Source organism: Myxine glutinosa, chromosome 1, assembly GCF_964187855.1.
Source record: "Myxine glutinosa chromosome 1, kmMyxGlut1.1, whole genome shotgun sequence".
Lineage (NCBI taxonomy): Eukaryota > Metazoa > Chordata > Myxini > Myxiniformes > Myxinidae > Myxine > Myxine glutinosa.
In genome coordinates this window covers 95,484,225-95,502,254 of record NC_136261.1, presented here as the reverse complement: position 1 = coordinate 95,502,254, position 18,030 = coordinate 95,484,225, and the positions used below count along the sequence as shown (strand labels likewise).

At 45.8% G+C, this 18,030-nt stretch overlaps 1 protein-coding gene across 6 annotated transcripts in view; it reads right to left on the bottom strand.

Annotated features, from left to right (window-relative positions):
• The window catches only part of LOC137426582 (uncharacterized), a 120,183-nt gene that overhangs the window by 43,168 nt on the left and 58,985 nt on the right, over positions 1-18,030 (bottom strand). For all 6 annotated transcript variants that reach the window (XR_013622925.1, XM_068115247.2, XM_068115239.2 and 3 more), the window contains 2 exons: positions 5,425-5,529; positions 944-1,097 (listed from right to left, as the gene is read on the bottom strand). Coding sequence is in view for 5 of the 6 variants with exons in the window: in XM_068115247.2 (XP_067971348.2) it covers positions 944-1,050 (107 nt within the window). In the remaining variant the exon portion in view is untranslated. The remainder of the gene's footprint in view (positions 1-943; positions 1,098-5,424; positions 5,530-18,030) is intronic.

Sequence of the window (18,030 nt, the reverse complement as noted above, 5' to 3'; positions counted from 1 at the left end):
CAGCAAATTAAATGCATTCATCATTGAATTTAAATCAGGAGATTGACTTGGCCAGTCGAAAACCTTCCACTTTCTTCCCCTGATGAACTCCTTGGTTGCATTGCAGTGCATTTTGGGTCATTGTCTTGCTGCATGGTGAAGCACCGCCCAAAGAGTTTGGAGGCATTTTCTTGTACGTAGGCAGACAAAATGTTTCCGTACACTTCCAAATTAATTCTGCGGCCGCCATCATTAGTTACATCATCAATAAAGATGAGTAAGCCAGTTCCAGAGGCAGCCATTCAAGCTCCACCATGCTTTACAGACAAGGTAGTATGCATTCGATCATATGCAATTCCTTCCTTTCTCCACACTTTCACCTTTCCATCACTTTGGTAATGGTTTGTCTTGGGCTCCTCTGTCCATAAAATTTTGTTCCAGAACCCTACTGGCTTACTTCTGGTACTTCATGGCAAATTCTAATCTGGCCTTTCTATTTTTGATGCCGATGCGAGGCTTGCATATTGTGGGGGTAGCCTTCATAATTCTGCTGTTGAAGTCTTCTGTGAACAGTAGATTGCGATACTTTCACCCCTGCACTCTGGAGGTTGGTGTTGATCTCACTGACAGTTGTTTTATGGTTTTAAAGACCCTTTTATACCAACCTTCCTCCTATTTTCAATCAAAATATGCCCTCCGCTTTCCCAGTCACTCTACCCCAAACATTGGGAAAAAGAATCATGTAATGCAGAGAAATTTTAGCAAAGAAAAGAGATAAAGAGATCAAGAGCTAAAAGCTATTGAAGAAACATTTATTTAAAACATTTAAGCTACCGAGCAGCATGTTGATTTGTGTAAAGACAAAGTGCCATCCCAACGAATGGTACAAACACTCTGTAACTCTATTTTTAAAAAAGCAAAACTCAAGTACAAAATGTAATTTCAAATGATGCAAATAGCTCACCGATATTCCTCATTACACGAGCCTTCATGAGAAGCATTCCCATTCATTGCTGTGCTCAAGTTGTTCACAGATCGACTCGATTTACGTTCCACCCCTTGGAGCCGCATGCCTTTCTTCTGGTTTTCAAACAGCTTAAATAAATGTCCAAAATGGACTTCAACAAAAGAAAAAAATTAAGATCAAAACCAATGTATTGCACCCTTCAATATAATAAAATACAAAGCACCTTAAAATATTTTATGTTGCACTAAATATAATAAAATAGGATGACTGTAAACTCCTGAGACGCAACAAGAAAAACATTTTGAACATAGGCTTTCAATATCACCAGCACATTAGCCACAGGGTGATTGCCTCACCCCCTCCGAAAGTGTAAAAAAAATCTCATGTCAGAGTAGCAGTACACTCAAAGGCACAACAAGGTAATCAAGGTTAGAGGAATCCACTGGCACATGTGCAAACTAGAACGGCACTCAGTAGAGAGCATACCTCCGCCAGGTGAACAGTTTACGTCTTGTATCCCAGAGTAGACCAGAAAATCATAATACAGAATCACATTTAATCAAAATCATCCATCCACAAATTTTGAGATATCCTGCTTTGTATCGTTTTTGGCCCTATCTCCCAATAGTGAGGAATCACTTTAAAAAATATACTAGCCGTATCCGTACGCGGATCTTCACCAAAATTGAATTGATTCGTCCTTGTCACACACACAACCTGTCCACCAGGTTTCATCCAATTCCGTCCATAATTTTTTGAGATATCCTGCTATATGTTGGATTTAGCCCCATAACTCAATGGTGAAGAATCACTTAAAAAAAAAAATTCTCATATCCGAATCCATATCCAGATCTTCACCAACATCGAATAGAATCGTCCTTGTCAGACCCCCAAACTCTCTACCAAGTTTCGTCCAACTCCATCCACAACTTTTTGAGATATCTTGCTATGTATCGTTTTTGGCCCCATCTCCCAATAGTGAAGAACCACTTTAAAAAATTCTAGTAGCCGGATCCGAATCCGGATCTTCACCAAAATCTAATCATTTCGTCCTTGTCACATACGCTACATCTCTGCCAAATTTCGTCCGAATCGGTCCACAACGTTTTGAGATATCTTGTTCACAAAGGGACAGACAGACAAACAGACTGGCAGGGGCGAAAACATAACCTCCATCCACCTTGGAGGTGGAGGTAAAAATGAAATATCCTTGTTAAAGAAAACTCATGGGAACATGAACCAAAATTGGTGGAAGGATTGGTGGAAGGAATGGAGAAAGAGGCGATGGACTGATTGGCAGAGAGAGAGAGGGAGAGAGCTGACGTCACGAGACGGCCGATAAAACAACTCGCTGGCCGGCATTTTGCCTTCTCGTGTTGGACTTCCCCTCTCGTTCTAGATCCCTCTTGCCCTGGACTTCTCTTGCGTCTTGACCCTGGACCCTTGCTTGTTGGGCGACGACAGATGGTGGAGCGCTGACGATTCTCCTCCCCTGTGTTCACGTGCGAGCGACGAGCATACAAGCGAGGCTTGCCGCTGCAACGTTCGTGCCAACGACCGGGCGGCCTTCCTCCCACCAAAACCGGAGCGCTTCCGGTCTGCGTGCTCGCGTTTGGCGATTCTGACAAGATCCCACGAGCTGGTTGAGATAAGTGCAATAATTACACGTGTTTTATTTCCCAGTTTATTTATTCCTGTGTCTGTGTGCAAGTCTGGTGTGAGGGATCACGATTTAGGACATTTATTTACCATTGCGTTCTTGTTCTCGGGTTCTGTAAAATAAACCTGTTTATTTTTGTACATAAAAGATGTTTTCATTTGAGTTACTTTGCAGGATTAAAGGCTGCCACGCGGGACCGAAAGGTAAAATCTTCCAGCTTCTCCTTCCTCTTTCTACCCGTGTGTAGATATAACATCCGCTATTGAATAATGCCTCAAATAACACTCGATTGCTATCCGTGATTTCCTGGTCTTCACCGAGGGCAATCACACGATAGTATTTTCAGGTAGTCAGGCAGCATTAGAAACATATTTTTGAGTTATTGGAACAGAGCAGACAAAAACCACCAAACTTTCTCCAAGTGCTTGTTAGACCTATAGTTTAAATTTTTTGATAGGAGCCACTTAATAAAATCATGCCTTTATGTATTATTATTATTATTATTATGCTAATTTATGCAAATTACATGTGTTTACTAATATTTAATTGAAATCGGAACTTCCAAGCACAAAAACTGTCGGTAGGAAATACTTTCTGCCTGTTTATCATCACTATTCTAAATTGTTATTAAATTAAACTATCTTATATTTTATGTTTTTATGATATATACATACATATATAAATACATATATATATATGTATATATATATATATATATATATATATATATATATATATATATATATATATATATATATATATATATATATATATATATATATATATATACTGTATATATATATATATATATATATATATATATATATATATATATATATATATATATATATATATATATATATATATATATATATATATATATATATATATATATTTGTGCAGTGTCTGTGTTGTGTTGTGTTGTCTTGTCACTGAACTACTTTCTCAAACTTTTGTGAAATCATACCAAACTTCTGGTATGCACATATCTCTCCCGTCGGTATGTCCTAAGGGTATTTGTTTTTGAAAAAAAATTCCATTTTTCTTTTTTTTTGGGGAATTTTTTCAGGAATTTTTTTTTTCAACTTCAATTGTTTATAAAATGTGATATCACGTATATTACAAATACATTTGTGCAAAATAGTTGTTTGAATTATGATTGGTGTAAACCATGACAAAACGGCAACTCGGGTACAGTCATTTATCGATATATCGACACATCTGGGCAGTGTCTGTGTTGTCACTTAACGACTCCCTCAAACTTTTGTTTCCGTGGTTGTGAAGTGTTTTTAATAAGGTTGTGGTGGTTTTGAATCACGTGGTGGAGAGGTATTTTGAATTATGTGGTGGTGAGGTGTTTTTAAATGACGTGGTGGTGAGGTGTTTTTAAATCACATGGTGGTGAGGTGTTTTTAATTTTGTGGTGGTGAGGTGGTTTTATTACGTGTTTTATGGCTGTGAGGTGTTTTTATTACGTGTTTTATGGCTGTGAGGTGTTTTTATTACGTGTTTTATGGCTGTGAGGTGTTTTTAATTTCGTGTCTGTGAGGTGTTTTTATTACGTGTTTTATGGCTGTGAGGTGTTTTTATTACGTGTTTTATGGCTGTGAGGTGTTTTTATTACGTGTTTTATGGCTGTGAGGTGTTTTTATTACGTGTTTTATGGCTGTGAGGTGTTTTTATTACGTGTTTTATGGCTGTGAGGTGTTTTTATTCCGTGTTTTATGGCTGTGAGGTGTTTTTAATTTCGTGGTGGTGAAGTGTTTTTATTACGTGTTTTATGGCTGTGAGGTGTTTTTATTTTCGTGGTGGTGAGGTGTTTTTATTACGTGTTTTATGACTGTGAGGTGTTTTTATTACGTGTTTTATGGCTGTGAGGTGTTTTTAATTTCGTGGTGGTGAGGTGTTTCCACTTTCGTGGTGGTGAGGTGTTTTTAATTTCGTGGTGGTGAGGTGTTTTTATTACGTGTTTTATGGAAGTGAGGTGTTTTAAATTACTTGGTGGTGAGGTGTTTTGATTTACTTGGTGGTGAGGTGTTTTGAATTACGTGGTGGTGCGGTGTTTTGAATTTTGTGGTGATGAGGTGTTTTGAATTACGTGGTGGTAAGGTGTTTTGAATTACATGGTGGTGAGGTGTAATCGTCCCAAACTTCCAGTCTGCACCTACCCCTCCCCTATGTATGTGCTGAGGGGTTCTTTCTTGAAAAAAAAACATTCAACCTAAATCTTCAACCTAAATTGTTTATAAAAATGTAATATCACAAACACAACAAATACATTTGTGCAAAATAATTGTTTGTATGATGATTGGGGTAAATCATGACAACACAGCAACTCAGGTACAGTCATTAGCCTCAGCTAAAATAAGCCCGTTCCTCAGTAACGACGCTTGGTGAGGCGAGCGCAATTTTAGAAATTTGTCCTCAAGATGATCTTTGACCTCAAAATCAATAGGCTTCTTCCTTATGACCACTGGTGGTCATAAGGAAGAAGCTTTGTGAAGCATCTGGTGAAGTTTCGTGAAAATCAGTTTAAAATTGTGACCTGTAGACGATTGACAGACAGACAAACAGACAGAATAACGCACAAGACCAACCAATATACTTGAAAAATCTTCGATTCTGCAAGTAACGAACAGACAAACAGACAAACAAACATAACCTTTGTCCACTTTAGGTGGCAAAGGTAACAAGCTGTACACAAGCTCAAACATAGACAGAAGGGGGTTGAAAGAACAGGAAGGGGAAACCAGGGATGAAACAGAAATGCACCAAAAATGTAAAACTAGAACGAGAAAGACAGAAGAGAAAGAAAAACCTGGAGAAGAAGGGTTGGGGTTGCTGATGTTTAATGAGCGTAGAAAAGATCATGCTTATGGATGGGGGGTGACTTGAGGAGGAGGTGAACAGCCATCTTGAAGCCCTGTAGGGAAAACGAGATCGAACAGACTCAGGAAGAATAGACAGTTGGAGATTTATTGTATTCTATTTGTACTTTGCACCACCTTGTCTTGAGATTATTCAAATCAACAGTATAAGCCAGAGAGAGTGCTTGCCAGTTATAATGAATCAAATAACAAGTGGAGCTAATTGATCAAGTGGTTTAAAATATCATCCCTGCCAGAGGGAGCGGGTATTGACATCATCCTTCTCTCCCAGAGGGAATGGGTCTTACTATTAATATAAACAAACGTGACCATCTGTCTGTGATGCTAAGAAGAAGCAGGTCCTCGAGCTTTAATGCATCAGTTCTACTGTCGTAGATTAATAATAAATAGCACCGCAAAGCGGGCGTAACCCAACCCCTCAGCCCATGCATGGTGAAAGGAAGCATTGATGACAATTTGTTATTTGAAGCGAAGTTGTATACCGAGTAGGATCTTGCAGTAAAGAAATTTTCGCCCATGAACACATGAACCCATTTCGCGCCCATGAACCTTCCTCGACTCAACCCCAACAGACACTGAAAAAATGGATTTAATCGGACAAGCCGTTCTGCTCGAAATTGACGGAAACGAATTTCAAGATGGCTGTCGTGGCGGCCATATTGAAAATTGCAGCGCACCCATGAACCTTCCTCTACTCAACCCCAATACACACTGCAAACATGGATTTAATCGGACCAGTCGTTCTGCTCGAAATTGACAGAAACCAATTTCAAGATGGCTACCGTGATGGCCATATTGAAAATTGCAGCACACCCATTTTCGAAAGAAACCTTCCTCTACTCAACCTCAACACACACTGCACAAATGGATTTAATCTGACAAGCTGTTCTGCTTGAAATTGACGGAAACCAATTTCAAGATGGCTGCCGTGGCCGCCATATTGAAAATCGCAGCGTGCCTGTGAACCTTCCTCGACTCAACCCCAACACACACTGCAAAACACATTTCTTAGTGAATGTAAGCGTAGTCCTTTCCTGTGTTTAGTTTTGCGTTGAGTAGGCCAGTGAGCTTAGGTGTTCTTTTGGCGATAGCATGCCACGCGGCAGGCCTGAACAAGTCTACCGAAGCCGAAGGGAGGCGCGGCAGGAGGAGTGGTCGGTAAGCACGAGCCGCCAATGAGGGCTCGAGGGGAGTGGCTAACCACGACGACCAGACGTGGGGTTTGAAACATTCGAGTGAGACTCTGGGGTGGGGCCATATAACCCTGCTCCGAGCCCCCGACCTCAGTTGAGAGAGGTCCTCAGAACAGTTCCCGGTGAGTTGAGTTGGCAGTGCAGTTAAGGAGAGAGACAGGAGATGAGTCAGAGTCGTGTGCTGAGTTACAGTTCCCTGTGAGACGAGTTACAGTTCCCCGTGAGAGTGAGTTGGGTTGAGCTTGAGAACGCGAGTGGAGCTGTAGAACGAGCGAGTTGAATTGCCTATTGCACACGAACTTTCCCCGTGCTCCGCGCTCTGCGCTGTATTAATCGCGCGCTCGAGAGGACGACCCGCGCCGGGCCACAGACGCGCGATTTCCTCCTGCCTGCCTTCGCCTGCATACGTGCCGTGAACATAGGAGAGCCATGCCGGGCGAGCTACCCCGGAGCGACCGACGGCAGAGCACGTTTGGCACGCAAACTTCTTCTCTTCTTCTTGCCGTGTGCGTGAGTGGGCCCGTGTCTGGGTATAAGTAAGATTGATTAAGCTTCTGCTCGGTGTCCCCTTTCCTTTATCCTGATCATTGTACAGTAATAATAAATTGTGTTCTTCCTCTGATTTGACCGTTCCTGTCCCTTCCATCAATTGGCTTCACATGGTATGAATAGAACCGCTCGAATCGGGTTCCAATAAAAGTAACAGCACGAGTCACATGATATGCATACCGCTCGGGCGTACTCGATTAAACGTGGCTTGTGCGAGGTTCGGTCCCCGCTTTCGTGGCAGCGTGGGTTAAAGGTACGTGCGAATTTGTCCCAATACCCTTTTTCACGTTTGCCCGGAAGTGGCGATTCGGCCTCGCGGACCGGAAGACCCAGGGAGAAAAATGGGTTTAATCCCCCCTTTGTAACGGGAACGGGCTTCGGGAGATCTGCAACAATATATACATACATACATACATACATACATACATACATACATATTGTAACGGTTTTGAGAAGTGTAACGGTTTTTTGAGAAGTGTAACAATTTTGGAGAAAGTGTAACGGATGTGAAAAGTATGGTTTTGTTGTGTGTAACACCCTCGTAATGTAAATAATGGTCGCAGCCGTCCTCCTAGTTAATTCCATGAAACTTACACACAGGCCACGATATATCTTTTTAAATAGTTTATTTCCTTATTCTATGTAGGCTAAATATGTGTTTCCCACTAGATTGACTGCATTGTATCAAACGAAATAAGCGTAGGCCCCTTTCAATTTCCCCAATCATCTCCGCTCTCCAAAGTTCCTTTCAAAAGCGGTGCGAGTGGTGTTCAATCCCGCAAGCCGCCATTGCCCATGTGCTCATCTCGGAGAAGAGGGGGGTAGGAGCCGCCAACTCACAGGCGTGGCACGTCGTCATGATCAAAAGAGGAATCGGACAGCCCTAACAGCCAACCAGCACCGCGGTTAGCGACCCGGTAGGCGTGCCCTCGCAGCCGGCGGCTTGATTCCGCCCGGAGTAATAAAAGCGACTGGAAGGGACTGCTTCGGCAGATGACATGAGAGAGGACATGAGAGATGAGCTGTGAGCTGTGAGCTGTGAGCTGTGAGATGAGAGACGCTCCAAACCAAAAAGGAGAGATACTTGGAGAGGAAACAAGCTTTGGAGAGACGCGCTGAGAGGAGGGAGACGGCTCCACCAGAAGGAGAGGAGCAGGTGTGACCGAGCCAGCGCGTGACGTCCACAGCATCAGCAGCGTCGACGCGACCGAGGGTTTTCCCGCAAAAAACGCGAAGAATTGGGAGCTGCTACCTCCAGCCCTGCCGGTTGCAGGGACCTGACCCTGCCTCCCTCTCCAGCAACCCACCTCCGCTATTCCTGCCTGCAATTTCCCCCGTGTAAGAGTGAACGTCGTCTGTCCTAATCGTTGTCCTGGGGTTAAGTAAATTGAATAGTATAAGCTAACGATTCACTGTGTGACTGCTTCTTCCATCCATTGCTTGTAAATAACTTTGGTCGCTCCTTCTTTTTGCTTGTGTGTGTATAATAAATCTGTTCTTCCTCCGTACTCTGTCTTCTTCTCTTTTCCTTCTCTTTCGGTCGCTTTAGAGGTTTCCCGATTGAATATCTGTGGTGCGGATCTGGTCAACGTTGGGGGAGTCGGGCCAATTGGGGATCCTGTAACGGTTGCGGTGGACCATCCGCTCAGCCCATCATAACATCTAAACCGCAACTGTAACAATATATATATATATATATACTGAAACGCAAAAGAAACTTACCACCTTTGAAACCTTTAAATATCAACAATAACACTGCGTGTAGTAAATGTGTGAACTTATTTGTGGACAATAGTGTCCTCACTGTCAGACAAAACGGTCACGGATGGTCACTTGAACCTTCAATGGTCACTTCATAGCACAGCTGTTGAACAGCCGTTTTGACTGTCAGTGATTAGCCGAGGGGTACGGGATGATTTTAATGAGCTGCACGTGATGTCTTGATATTGGCTTTTAAAAGGTCAGTGCAAAATGGGCATTTTGACCGAAAAATTTGACCATTTTGACCATTTTGACCAACTTCAAAAAGACTGAAAACGCAAAAGAAACTTACCACTTGTTTGAAATGTAATAAAATTGTAACAGTTCAAAATAAAACAAACCAACAATTGCTAATTGAAACATTGGCATTTTATTGATGACATGTCAAGTTTTTGACCAAGACACACCATCTCATCAGTTTGTTCTACAGTACAGAACAGCACAGGGTGCAATGTCAGTCCCCTTTCAATAGCGTGTGTGGCCACCATTGTTTTGGATACAGGCAGTGCATCGTCGGCGTATACTGCCTACCAGTCTTTGGATGGATTGCTGCTGGATTCTGTCCCACTCAGTCCTCAATGTCTGAAGCAGCTCTGCCCGTGTCCTGGCCCTGCCAACTACGCGTCTCCCAAGCTCATCCCACAGGTGCTCTATGGGATTCAGGTTAGGGGAGAGCACAGGCCACTGCATGGTGTTGATGTTCTCGCCTTCGAGAAATGCAGTGGTAAAGCGAGCAGCATGGGGACGAGCGTTGTCATGCTGAAAGGTTCTCAGTTCTGGGTGGTCTAGCAGGAATGGCAGCAGATGAGGTCGCAGGATGTTATCCACATACCGCTGGGCATTAAGATTCCCATCCACAACCACCAGTGGCGTCCTGTACCGGCCTGATATGGCGGCCCACACCATCACACTTGGGCCACCCCACCTGTTGGCTTGACACACGCAACAATCGGCATATCGCTCGCCATTTCTTCTCCAGACACGCTCACGCCCATCAGGACTGTCCACACAGAACCTTGACTCATCGCTGAAAGCGACCTCGTTCCACTGCGCCAAGGTCCACCGCTGATGCTGCTGGCACCATCTCTGTCGGTTGCGGCGATGGGCAGCCGTCATCACGGGGCGTCTGTATGGTCTTCTGGCAGTCAGACCATAGTCATACAGTCGTCTTCATGCAGTATCATTGGAGATCCGTGGGTTTGTACGCCCCGGAGTTTCTGCCGCAGTGCGGGATGCTGGACGGAATCGATCCCGCAGGTGACTTCGGACCATTTGCCTGTCCTGCCTTGCAGTGGTGACTCTTGGCCTCCCTGATCAAGGTCTGTCATCTGCAGAGTTGTGGAGGGTGTCTCTGTCCACCAGGGCCGATATCGTCTGGTGTGAACAGCCAAGGCGACGTGCCACCTCACGGTAGCTCAGTCCACCTTGCAGCATGCCCAGGGCACGCTGCCATTGATCCCTTGACAATCGTGGCATGTTGATTGAAATGCCCATTTTGCACTGGCCTTTTTAAAGCCAATATCAAGACATCACGTGCAGCTCATTAAAATCATCCCGTACCCCTTGGCTAATCACTGACAGTCAAAACGGTTGTTCAACAGCTGTGCTATGAAGTGACCATTGAAGGTTCAAGTGACCATCTGTGACCGTTTTGTCTGGCAGTGAGGACACTATTGTCCACAAATAAGTTCACACATTTACTACACGCAGTGTTATTGTTGATATTTAAAGGTTTCAAAGGTGGTAAGTTTATTTTGCGTTTCAGTATATACTGAAACTGTGTGTACATATATATATTACAGTATATATATATATGTACACACAGACTTGGCATTTAATATGGATTTTTTTTTCTTTCTTGACTTGGGTTTATTTTCTTAACTCAGTATATCAATCTGGTGAGTTGCTTTTACACTTTGGTGATTTATTTGTTAAAAGAACCATGTCACTGATTGTCTTTCGCAGCAAGAAGTCAACAACAGGATTATATCTCAGGTGGCGTGGCAAAATGTACGGACAGGTGCATTTGATGATTGGCTTCACAGTCGGGTATACAAGGGTTGTTGCATTCTGTATTAGTGGAAAACAACTGCTGCATGTCTCCAAAAGTTATTGCCGCTTCCTCTGGAGATGGTCCGTCAACTCGACAATGCTGTTTGTCATGGAGTGGTGGCTTTAACGAAATTACGGCATGAAACAGCGTGCTATTGCTCGGCAGTATGGCATCACTCAAGGTCAGGTGTCAAAGATCCTGAAACGAAATGCTCAGAGGGGTGTCCCTACTCCAATACCGAGGCCAGGACGTCCCCGCAGAACCACAAGGAGGGATGATCGCCAGCTGCACCGATTAGTCCGCAATGGCCGTACCAATTCAGCTAATCGGCTTAAGGCTGAGTGGCAGCAACTGACAAATGTGCCTGTATCCAGAAGGCTAGTCAACCAACGACTGGTTCAAGCAGGCTTTCGTGCCAGGCATCCCCTGAGAAAGCCACGCCTGACCAGACAACACCGCCAGCGCCGATTGCAGTGGGCCAGAGCGCACCATCAATGGCAGCCAGGACACTGGAATCACGTGATCTTCAGTGACGAGTCTAGATTTCTGGTCTATCGTCAAGATGGCCGCATCCGAGTGCGCAGACAAGTGCATGAAGCATACAACAAAGATTGTACAGTGCCAAGAGTCCAAGCTGGAGGTGATGGGGTGACCGTTTGGGCTGCTTTTCATGCAGGGGGCAAAACTGACCTGGTTGTTCTGAATGGAAACCTGAACCAGTTCAAGTACAGGGCCATTCTGGAAGAAACATTGCTTCCATTTGCTCGGCAAGCCTTTCGAGGAAACTTTGTCTTCCAAGATGACAATGCACGGCCTCATCCTGCTCGCATGATCCAACACTTTCTTGCTGACCGTGGTGAAGAGCATATGGAGTGGCCTGCCATGTCCCCGGATATGAATCCGATAGAGAACTTGTGGGCAGAATTAACGCGTCAAATCGACCACTTGGACCAGCAGCCGACCTCTGTGCGTGAATTGCAGCAGGCTATTGTCACTGCATGGCAAGTGATTCATGTCCAAACCTTGGCAAATCTCGTGAACAGCATGCCTCAACGTGTACGTGCTCTCCTGAATGCTCGTGGGGGTTACACGAAGTACTGAACTGTAATTTTACTGTCCGTAATCCCAGTCGTAATTTAACTTTTGTTAAAAAAAAAATTGGTTAATGTGCAAAATAAAGATATACTTCTGGAAAACGTACAGAAGTTTAACACAGTACTGTCCATGAATTGAGTTCGATATCAGTTTACATCACTTTCAAGGATCAATTTACTTGTTTCAAAATGTCAAATGTGGTTTTTGTTTCTTTTTAAGGTCACATTAACAAAATCTAGAATAATTTCAACATAATTACAATGAACTTTTGGTTCTAAGACATCTTGAAAAGTAAGTTCACCCCCACAAAAAAAAATTCCATATTAAATGCCAAGTCTGTATGTGTCTATATATATATATATATATATATATATATATATATATATATATATATATATATATATATATATATATATATATATACGTATATATATATATATATATGTGTATATATATATATATATATATATATATATATATATATATATATATATATATATATATATATATATATATACATATATATTGTTACGGTTTTCAGAACCGTCACTTATAAATAATAATCCATTGTAAATAATTCCCTGTAAATATCCCCATTTTCCAAAGGTCAAAGGTCGCACCCTAGTTAGTCCATATTGCAACACGTAGGACACCATCGGAACTTCTTTCAGTTATTTCATTAGTATGTGTTTCAGGTAAGGCTCTGTTTCCAATAGTTTGACTCTGCGTTGCATTAATCAAATAACATAGGCCCCTTTTCAAATCCCGTTCATTTTGCGGCTTGCCTCCCTCCAAATTGTGTTCCCTTGCTTGCCAGTAGCGTTCGCTGCCTGGCTCAAGAAGCCATTAACCATGCGGTCAGAGCGGAGAAAAAGTGGGAGGAGTTATCGGAGCGAGGCGTAGCCCTGTTAAGGGCGGAGTCGGTGAGCCCTCTCGACCAACCAGGGCCGAGGCGAGCTGACCGGTGGGTGTGTCCTAAAAGCACGCGGCTTGGTACGCGAGCGTGTAATATAAGCGCTCGCATGGGACTACTTAGAGAGTGGAGTTGAGTCAGAGACACGAGTCGGTTGGAGTTGGAGTCTGCCGAGTCTGAGCCTGCCGAGTCTGAGAGTCTGCCGGGGAGAGTGGCACCATTGGAGAGTCACGAGGCACGCGTCACGATTCCTCCGATTCCCGGACGAAATTCCTCCCCGATATATGAATCCCCCCGCATGTAAGGTCCGCTTGCGCCAACAATACCCACCACGCTGCCTGCCGGGTTTCGCCGCGGAACCGGAGCGTGGACCGAAGTGGAGCGTGGACCGGAGTGGAGCGTGAACCGGGGCCGGAGCCAATGCTGGCCCATCTGCTTGGACCTTCCTCCCTGCTATTCCCCTTTCGTGTAAGTCTGTTTGTGTTGTCCTGGGCATGTTAATTAAGACTGTATAAGGTTGCCCTGTGTCTGCTTCTTCTTCTTCCCTTGTAGATGCCCTTCTTTCGTTTCCTCTTCGGGTTTTTGTACGTAATTAATAAATCTCTGTTCTTCCTACCTTTTGGTTTCCTCTCCATCCGATTGCTTTCGTGATTTTCTCAATTGAGTATACGTGGCACGATTAGAACCGCTCAGAATCGGGTTAGTCTTTTTGCTAACGGCTCGAATCGCGGGTTGCTAAACCGCTCGGCAATTTCCACCTGTGCGTGGTTCGAGCGGGAGTTATTTCCCTGCTTCGCGGAGGGATTGGCATGCAGGTATTTGGGAATCCATCTTGACCAATCACCCTGCCAATCTCGACCGCGGAGGAGCGTTATAATTTCCAGGGCTGGGGGATTGGCCAGTTTAAAAGACAAGGGGATTAACCCCCCCCCCCCCCCCCTTGGTAAGGGGAGCGCCGACCCCCAGATCCGCAACAATTGGTAGTCAGGAGTTGGGATTTAGAACCTGGGACTAAATTTATTTAGACCAAATTTTGGACACCAATTGTGCTATTGGCCGCAACAATTGGTGTCGGGGAGTGGGATTGGACCCGAACCAAATTTTTATATCATCTGAAAAATTTTGTCAAAATTTCGAGCGGCCAAAATTTTTATTAAAAGATCCAAATTGAACTGATCCAAATCCAAATTGCCATGGATAACCAAGGCGGTCGGATGCCGGTGGGGATAGAAGTAAAAGAAGAGGTAATAACCCAGGACCCCCGGGAAGAATTGGGAAAAAAAGAGAACATTGATAAGGGTGCGGCAGCTGGGAAAGGAAATGGCGGCCTCCCGTACGTGACGGCGATAGCCGGGCCCGCAGTGCCAATGGACTGGGGCCTTTTTATGGTGCATTTCAGCGCATATATGGAGGGTGACAGGAAGGGGATGGATGCAATGATGGCTACCTGGGGGATCGACATGGAAAAAATGAGGAACGAAGCAAGGGACAACCCGGATGGATTTCAGGAGCAAATAAACGCCAACATAAAAAAGATGGGGAAAGGAATAGACCGCATGTCGGGCGGGAAAGGTACACGGGTACGAGGTAACGCAGCTGGAGGAGCGCGGGAAAAGCGAAGTTGAGAAAAGCGAAGTCACGTGGACGGGTATAGAAATCGCGACCCGGGGTATGGGGAAGCCGGCAACTGCCGAAGTAGAAAAGAAAATTTTAGTAGAGCCAGCGGCCGTCGAGGGAAACGAAAAAGAAATTAAAATCGAAGCAATAGTGGAAATTGGGTTGGAAGAGACACCGGACTTAGAAGAGCAACAGCAGGAGGAAAGGATGGAAAATGTACAAAGTCTGTGCTCACATCGTGATGCTGTACTTATTAACCCGAATAAAGATTCGCAGGTGGTGGAGCGAAGAAGAAGAATCCCGAAGGTGAGTCGGGCTGTATATGGGGCTAAGAGATTTTGCTGGGAAAGTGTTTAGCGCAAAAAGAATTTTCGCGTGGTTGGGATCGAGACGGCACCCGGGCGTTCGTGGAAGGTCCCTTGTGAGTGGTGTGGGACAAAATGGCGCGCGTGTGCGAATGGCGCCGGAGCGAGAGTGTGATACCGGGTGTGAGGGAGAATGCACGACAGAGTGTGATACTGATAGTGGGAGTGATTGTGACACGGAGAGTGAGTGGGTTGTGGCGAGTGAGAAAGAATGCACACCTGGAATGGTTGAGCGTGTGCGAGAATGCACACCTGAGTTGGTGGCGAAGCACATGATTGTGTGTGCGACGAGGGCTTGCACACCCGTGAGTAGGTGTGCGCTGAATGGGTGGATGCCAGAGTGCACCCCCATGAGTGGTACGGAGTATGTACCGGGAGAGAGTGCGCAAGACGGTGCGTGAGAGAGGTGTGTTATGGAGTGTGCGAGCAGTGAGTGGTGTGTAACAGAGAGTGCGGTGGTGGAATTGAAGACATGTGTGGAATGCATGAGAGGCGTTGGCGCGCGAGAATGTGTGAATAAGAAACGGAACGCGTGGTGTGGGAATCGAGCATCGACGTTGACCGGGGTAGCGTTTAGGCTGATGGATAGCCGACGCGAGCGCTCGGGCGTGATGTTCTTTGTGTGTTACGAGGGCCGGCCGGAATTGTGGCCGCGTCGCTCCTGCAGGGGGCGCCGTGTACGATTCGGGCCGGGGCCCGCCCTGTATGGTCGGGGCCGCGTCGTTCAGGTGATCAGCGCGATTCCGGGGGAGAAAGGCCAGGTCGGACCTGCGCCCCCTGGCGGGGGCGGTGCTCCGACCAGGTGAGGTGGGGTCATCGGGCCGGAGACCGCAAGGCTCTGCGCCGGGATGGACCGTGGAATCTCGGCCCGACAAAACCTCCTCCCCAGAATCGTAAATGCCGGACGGACCCAACCTACAGGAGGCAGACCATCGCATACATTGCTCGGTTTTTCCAAACCGAGCTTTAAAAAAAAAAGTATTCCCGCATCGAGAGACTCAGAGTAATGGACAGATGATAGGGGTAGCAGTAATGATGGGGAATAATGTCCGATGTAGAGGGATGGTGGCTCTACCATCCCTCGCATCTATCGTTGAGGCAGAGGAGCTATAGGAGTTATGGGGATTGGCTGTACAAACTAGCCCGGGAGGGTTAGGTTATTGATAGGGAAATAGAAAGATGACCATAGGGACAAGATTTAAGTAGTGACTTTTGTACCTGTAGTAGGGGACGTAGGTAGATTAGATGGATAATAACGACGAGGGAGTGCATAGTGTAAGGGATGACTGGGAAGCACGAGTAATAGAAGGGCAGTAGTTAGATTAGCTGATGCAGTGTGTTTGTAGTGAGGGTGATGAAGGAGGCAATGCTCATGAGAGATGTGTGTGTGTAGAAAGTGCATGAGCAGGGTATTGTGAAAGGTGTGATTGTGCACTGGGTGATTGACTTGCATGGTGGCAAGTGAGAATGGTTAGATGGAATAAATGGAGTAGAGAATGAATGGTGTGGAGTGGGAGTGTGGAATACGTGGAGTGGAGTGTATGGTGCGAAAGAGTGAATGGGGGAAGGATGGACCCCCTTCACGAGTACCCGGCAAGGGTAGTTTAAAAGTAGGTAAAGGGAGTAGGTAAATTGTGGTTGGATTGTGCGAGGGTAACAGAGTACTGCTTGAGGGGTGCATTAGTGAGATAAATTGGCTGGGCGTGTGGCCTGTTAGTGAGAATGGTTGGTTGGGCACTCCGCCACTGTTAGCCTGTCGGCCAGGTGAGGCCGCAGGTAGGCTCTGGGAGCCAGGTAGAGTTTGAGTTCAATGGGGCCCGAGGATCTGAAGGACGGACCCGGGTAGCCCAGTGCCAGAGAGGGCACCGAGGGGGTGAGAGAGCCAGAGGGCCTTCCCCAGGTAGGTTAGGGTGAGGAGCAGGTAAGCTTGGGAGGCAACTGCAGTGGTGGAGGTGCGCAGGTAAGTAGACCTGCTAGGGGAGCCACACGACCCAGCCCTGAAATTGTGCGAGGGCACAGGGAGTTGAATCGGGGGAGTGAGACCCCAAATTGGTGAGCGCCACAGTATGTTCAATGGGAATTGGTTTTTAGAGCCGCATAGTGTAAGATGGCCAATGGTTTTGCAGGGCAAGACCCCGGGTAGTGTAAAGTGTGTTAATGTCATTTAGAAGGTAGATAGGAGAAAATCTCTTCGCACCATCTGCATCCACCCGCCAAGGTGAGAAGACTCCACACCAGTTTGAGCAAATGTTTGGTTGGTTGTAAGACGCATCATGACATGGAGGAGACATTGTTTAGATTCCATCTCTTCCTCCTTCGGAGGGATTGATGACAAATTTGGCATAGGAGGGATTGATAAGGAATTGGGATTGATAACGAATTTGGTTTAGGGGAGATATGGGGGACGAGACGTTGGAGACGAAATCTGTAAAGTTGTAAATTGTGTAAATACGGGGTAGGGGCAAGGGTAGATTAGGTGACGGGGGGGGACGACGTACGGTAGGGACGAGATTTCTCGGCTCGCTCTCCTGCGCACCTCACCTTGCATTGCCTTGTATTAACGTGTACCCTTGCGATCTTGCCCCGCTGCTTTGCTTGTCCTCCTTCCCCCACTCACGGACTTGTTTCTTTTGGGCCCTGCGGGAGTGCGCAGGTGACCGCAGTTGTGTGCCCGCACCCCCGCTGCCTCCGGCCTGCACTGATGCACCGTATGGACCACATGTTCTGTGGCATAGCACCACATATGGACCCCACATTTTGGGGCCTGGCACCTCTGCTGGGGACCGGCCACTGTGGCCAGCGGTATTTGCTTGTGGACCACTGTGTTTAAGTGGCACCTATGCAAGCAGGTGGACCACCTTAGTTGGCCCCTGCTGGTCGTAATTAAAAAAGTGGACGCGGTTTGTGCCCTTTTATTTTTAAATAGGCAGTAAGCAAGAAGGCAGCCAGAACCAGCGGCCCAGCTGAGAAGACATCGGACACCATGATTA